At 35.2% G+C, this 6329-nt stretch overlaps 1 protein-coding gene across 1 annotated transcript; it reads left to right on the top strand.

Annotated features, from left to right (window-relative positions):
* Positions 1-443: 443 nt before the first annotated feature.
* Positions 444-5671, top strand: LOC107630318 (actin-related protein 4). The gene is made up of 20 exons (XM_016333413.3): positions 444-602; positions 704-795; positions 980-1156; positions 1253-1326; positions 1607-1687; positions 1802-1862; positions 2011-2060; positions 2303-2357; positions 2808-2885; positions 2991-3044; positions 3260-3313; positions 3386-3446; positions 3574-3625; positions 3786-3852; positions 4188-4250; positions 4368-4430; positions 4523-4585; positions 4911-4975; positions 5091-5159; positions 5362-5671. The coding sequence occupies exons 1-20, from the start codon at positions 590-592 to the stop codon at positions 5405-5407; spliced, it is 1338 nt and encodes a 445-aa protein (XP_016188899.1). The 5' UTR covers positions 444-589; the 3' UTR covers positions 5408-5671.
* Positions 5672-6329: the final 658 nt, after the last annotated feature.

Raw genomic sequence — 6329 nt, 5'->3', positions numbered from 1 at the left:
GTTCCTTGTCAGGCAAGTAATGCTTTCGTTTATTAGTGTTTAGAGTTAGTAAGGATTAGTAAAAAATAATAAATTTTATTAGTTATGTAATATTAGGGTAACCACTCTACTTTTTCTTTTTGTTCTGTCACTCACTCTACACAATGCACTCGTAATTAGGGGAACCGCCCAAAAAGTATAGAGAGAACATGGGCTCATCCCGGGCACATTTTCATGAGAGCCCAAAACAAACTGCGATATAAAAATAAAATGGTTTAGTGACTTTTGTAATTATTTATAGTCTGTAATGGGAAGCCCAACATTGTATGCAATGGTAAATATATAAAATACAAAGGAGAAATCGAAAATCCCTCCGTCCCAAAAAAAAAAAAAAAATAGCAGAACCCCCCCGCTCCCGCTCCAATCCCAACAAAAATAAAAAGAAAAAAAAAAAAATACCGCCAGAGTTCAAAGAAGCCCTTCTTCTCTTCCATTGCACCTGAGTCCTGACCTGAGCTAGCTTCCTTCTTCGCTTCATTTCTCGTTCCTTGCGCTCTCACACTCAGACCTCCGAAAAGAACCCACATTTTCGTTTGCACAAACCCTAGAGATGTATGGCGGTGGTGAGTCTTCAATATCCTTTCTTTCTCACCTCTTTATTCTCCATTAATTCTCTGATTCTCGTTCCATTCGCAATTTTCATTTTTGTTGTTTTAACTCGCAGATGAAGTTTCAGCGATAGTGATTGACTTGGGGTCCCACACATGCAAAGCTGGTTATGCTGGTGAAGATGCTCCTAAGGCTGTTTTCCCCTCTGTAAGTCTCACCTCTCACCCTACTCAAAATTAAATCTGCTTTAATTTTCCAGCAGAATCAAAATGTACGTAGTGTTTACCTGCTCATGCCATTAGGATACTTCAATTTAACAAGTTAGCTTCTCATTGTGTGTTTTTGTAGCGTTTCTCTTCCATCGATGTTATTTTGGCATGTATTTGTGTAGGTTGTTGGTGCAATTGATCAAATGGACATTAATGGGCATGGCGATGGTGAGGAGAACTTGGGAGCTGCTGCAGAATTGCCAAACAATGCCAAAAATCTTGATTCTGACAAAACCAAGGGAAAATGCAAGCTTTATGTAGGATCCCAGTCCTTGGGGTATCGCAGAGACTACATGGAGGTAATGCTTTGAAACAGCTGTTAACTTATGCTATAATGTTATTCAGTTATGTCAAAATTAATCATTTCCATCATCTTTATCTGTTATGTCTATCAGGTGCTGTCACCACTGAAGAATGGAGTTGTTGCTGACTGGAATATTGTAGACAACATATGGGATCATGCTTTGAGGTTGTTGCTGATTACCTAATCTGTCTGTAGTCTGCAGTATGGTATTATTTCCCTTTTTCGGTAAATAGGATCATTATTTTCTGTTATTTTATGTTAAGTAGCTGACAGTTGTTATAAAATATTTCTGTTTATCCTAGGACATACTTTTTATCCGAAATGTCACTATGCTTGCCAATCCATGTATCATGATCGTGCTTTTCAATTCTTTTTAAATATTATTCTTTTATGAAATTTATCTGTTCTATGTCTTATATTACTATTACTATTAGCTGATTTTCAGGGATTGTCTATTGGTTGATCCTAAAGAGCGTCCAATGCTACTTTCTGAGCCATGTAATAATACTCAAGAGCAGAGAGAAAGGTATTCTGCAATTTTTTTCCCTCTTCTGGTTTTTGGCTTTTGGTAATACAGTTAGACATTTGGTTCCATTATCAAACTGTTCATTTCATCTTCATTTTTTTGTCAATTTGTCAGGACAGCAGAGCTGATGTTTGAAAAATACAAAGTACCTGCATTGTTTTTGGCCAAGAATGCTGTAAGTGATGTGTTCTTTCCTGCTCTGTGTAGGCTAGCAATATAAAATTAGTCTCAGAAGAAAAAAACTTTTTGTTCCCCCTGCATTGATGCCTTGACACCATGAATCTGTCAACAAATTAATGAACACATATATCTCTTAACACCAGGTCCTCACATCATTCGCATCAGGGCGCGCAACATCATTAGTAATTGATGGGTAAGGGTCTTTTGAGTTGGTGACTAATAACCTGGTTGTTTCTCAGTATTGATGTGCAATGTGAATGTCTTTGGTTGGAAGATGAATACAGTTATTTTTCTTCTCTCTCTCTCTCTCTCTCTCCCACCCCCGGGGTTTGGTTTTAATTTTTAGCACTTCAATCTTTGATCTAGCTTCTATTTCATTTGCAATGTGATATTGAGTTGCTGATTTCTACTTTTCTTTTTTATTTCAATACCCAGTGGTGGAGGATCAACAACAGTTGCACCAGTGCTTGATGGTTATGTTCTTCAAAAGGTATTGTTGCTAGCCTATCAAACAGAAATCATTTGTCAAGCTAATTGTTTATAAGAAAAAATGTGTAAGCTATTTAACTGGTTACGAAGCTTTTAGCCCATGTACCAAAAATCTGATTATGGAAAGAAAATATAGCTGTTAGATTGTATAATTTGTGATAATATAATTGACCATTTAGTTTAATGTAAGGCACTAATGCATGTTCTAGTTGATGATTCCAAGGTGTTAGAAATACAAGTTGCATCGATTCTAGCTATTTCAATATTAAAATGTTTTTTTCATCTGCCTTCATGTGTTTATCTTTCATTCTTTTCCCTTGAAAATATAATTTAGTATAATTTAGAACGATCGAAGGGATTTATTGTATTAGATACGTGTTTATGTTTGTACTTATTGTTTGTTTGGGTATCATGTGTCTGCTTATGTTTTTGTTTATGTTTGCAAGAATAGGCTGTGACAACTTCTCCCATTGGAGGAGAATTTCTGACAGATTGCTTGATGAAAAGTTTGGAAGGCAAAGGTATCACAGTGAGTAACAAAACATTAGCCTTATTTAATTTTTTCCATGGTCATCTAGAGCAAGGAGGGCATATATGTACTTACTCTTTTTTTTCCCTAAAAAATTTACTATAGATAAAACCGAGGTATGCATTCAAGAAAAAGGAAATACGGCCAGGAAATATTCAGGTACACTGTAATTTCATGGTACTTGGTAATAATGTGTTTTTCTACAGTATAATATATCACAAAGGTTGGCACTTGGCACTTCCACAATGCCAAAGCTTGAAACTCAAGGGAATTACGGGTGGAAATTACATGTCTACAGAATCACAAATCACTTCAATCAAATTCATGAGTTAAGAGTAATTCTTATTTACCCTTTATTTTTCTCTAAATGCCAGACTGTAAACCTTGATTTTCCTCATACAACTGAAAGCTACAAACTCTACTCCCAGGTTTGTAGTCGTTCCAACTATTCTTTTTCATATGCCTCGTGTCCTTTAGATGCTGATTGTTTATTGCGACAGAGAGTCATTGCTAGTGACATCAAGGAATGTGTCTGCCGAGCCCCGGATTCTCCATATGATGGTATGACTTCCAACTTATATAAATTCATATCATGTTTTGAATCCCATTTGCGAAGTTCTTTGTTTTCTTTATAATAGTTACCTAATGTATGTCATGCTGTTCATGGTTTTACTTTTTTATTTGGCAGAGAGTTCATATTCTAACATTCCAATGACCTCATATGAGCTTCCTGATGGCCAGTGAGTCTAACTTTACTCTTCCTAAAATAGGGATCATTCATTATGGTTCCAACTTTGAATTATCTGCTTCATACTAACATCCATTTGGGTTTGAAGCCTAATCTTCTTTGCTCTGGTTTATTTGCTGTATTTTATGACTTGAATTTCATGGATCACACAGGATAATTGAAATTGGATCCGACAGATTCAAGATTCCTGATATTCTTTTTAATCCATCGCTGGTTCAGGTGTGGCTTGTATATGCATCGATTTTTGCATTAGTTTGTCTTAAAGAATTTCTCACATGGCACACTTCTTTTAAAAATTTGTCAATGCATACTGGAGTTGGAAATATTTTAGTATTAGGAGGTTGAAGAGTAATATGATTTGTTGTCAGATTGAATTGCGGAACTATCACTTGGACAATTGTTGGACATTTTTTTTTAAATGTTACGACAAGTTTTTTTTTTTTTTTGGTTAAACATTCACTCTCAAAATCTAAATCAAGAACCTTCGGGGAAATGGCCTTTTGTTCCCTTCTGTGTTGCTTCTGCGTGCTTTACTACTACATTGTGTATCACAGACAATACCGGGCATGGAGAGCTTTGCTGAAATTGCTCATTCAGTTCGTGGTCTTCCAAAAATGGTATATATTGTGTTATTTTAATCTTTTTCCTTCATTTAGCATGTATTAACTATTAAGTACTCAGAGTTCAGAATTTTCTCTCGTGGTCATGATTTTGGTAGTTCTGAATATGTGCAGGTTATAGATAGTATTAATAAGTGTGATGTTGATATCCGAAGAGAACTCTTTGGTAGCATAATGGTAACTACAATATTAATTTGGTGTTCCACCATATTTGGGTTTGTACTTTAAAGTTTGGCCACAGCTGAAAGTTATTTTTGTTTACCTCCCAGCTTACTGGTGGCACAGCTTCAATGCAACAATTGAAGGAACGCATTGAGAAAGAGTTACTTGAGGTGATATTTACAGAGGATCACATTTCAATTTATCTACATAATGAGTTTTTTCCATAAGTTATAATATGATCTTTGACAAGATACTACAGTGCTGTTTGACTAAGACACATATTGACATTCTTTTTTCTGGTCGTAAAAGTTTTTATTTATAGAAAAAAATATTTTATGTTTTTACTATAATCAATTTTTTTTCTTGGGGGGTGAGAAGAGGAAGAGAGGGGGGGGGGGGGGGAGCTGAACATTTCTGAAACTATATATTTCATTTTCTGGAACATGACATTTTTTATAGCATAAAAATTGACCTATCTATAATTTCTGTTTTTAGGAGTCCCCTCAAGCTGCTAGGGTAAAAGTATTCGCAAGTGGAAATGCAACTGAAAGAAGGTTCAGGTGTGATATATCTCTGTCCCTCTCCCTACAGTTTTCCCCTCATTCTTCATAAGTAATTTTTATTGTGATTCATATAAGACTGCCCATTAAATCAGGATGGTAACTCTATATGCAGTGTTTGGATAGGGGGAAGCATACTGGCGTCTCTAGGCTCCTTCCAGCAGATGTGGTTCTCCAAGTCTGAGTAAGTAGTAATTAAACTATCAATTGATTGCGACAGCTCAGTTATGCAATCGTTTTGCCCACTTCCATGAAATTCGAACCCCACATCTGAACTCTAGTTTAGATTGTTACATTCTAATATTTTTCTTGGCACTTATTTCCTTATTTCTCAATGACTTAAAGTAACTTCCTAAATTTGATCTTTTCCCCTGTTGATACAATAGGTATGAAGAACAAGGTGCTTCCTACATTCAAAGAAAGTGCCCATGAGTTTCCAAGAATGTCATACGGGCTTCTTTTGTTTCCATTGGTGACTGAAGCTGTGCTGGTAACAGTGCCCTTGGTCAAAATTTATTTAATATTTATGTCATTCTAATTTGTGCTGTTGCCTTTTTCAATGTTTTAAACTTATTATCTATTGTTAAGCTCCTATAACTTATTGTATTGTAGCATTTAATTATACATCACATTCACACTTATTCACATGACACCCTACATTAACCATGGTTAAATCAAGAGTAAACAAGTTATTTAGTCCCTTGTATCGAAACATCCAGCATAAGTTTGGCCTTTGAAAGATGGAAATGAGTTTAGTTCCCGAAAGATACAAGTAACAACTTTAGGCTTAAAATATGTGTATAATATGATAATATCAATTTAACATTCGAAAGACAAACATAACATCATTTTCATTATTTGAAAATACATGCGATATCAAAGAAACCAATGAAGGATAATCAGGTATTCAGGTTGATGCTGTACGCATATTTTAAAGTGATATATGTATCTTTTAAACAATAAAAACAAATACATAAAATCTTTCATGTCTTTTTTTATTTTGGGGACTGGAAATCTTTCATGTCTAAATTGAGAATAATAACGATAATAAAGAAAAGTTCAAAGTCAATATAGCATGCAAATAGTGATTTTTAAATTACTGAGTATACCTTAAATTATTCCTATAAACAATTATACAGAATGCTCAAGCATCAGAAGGCTTCATTAGAGTTAATATAGCATCTAGGATGACAAAACTCTTCGAAGTGCGGCGGGAATTCCTGCTGGAACCGCCTCAAATGGGGACGTTCCATTAGAGTTAATATAGCATCTTGGATGACAAAACTCTCTTACTCTCCGAAGTGTGGAAATTTCTGCGGGATTGCCTCAAATAGGGATTCGAAGACGGAGAATT

This window comes from Arachis ipaensis, chromosome B3, assembly GCF_059453495.1.
Source record: "Arachis ipaensis isolate K30076 ecotype BB chromosome B3, ASM5945349v1, whole genome shotgun sequence".
NCBI classification, from domain to species: Eukaryota; Viridiplantae; Streptophyta; class Magnoliopsida; order Fabales; family Fabaceae; genus Arachis; species Arachis ipaensis.
This window is presented reverse-complemented; position numbering and strand designations above follow the sequence as displayed.

Coding starts and splice junctions, on each gene's coding strand:
- LOC107630318 (XM_016333413.3), top strand. Junction 2,358..2,807: donor ATGGTTATGTTCTTCAAAAG/GTATTGTTGCTA, acceptor TTGCAAGAATAG/GCTGTGACAACTTCTCCCAT. Junction 4,431..4,522: donor AACTCTTTGGTAGCATAATG/GTAACTACAATA, acceptor TTTACCTCCCAG/CTTACTGGTGGCACAGCTTC.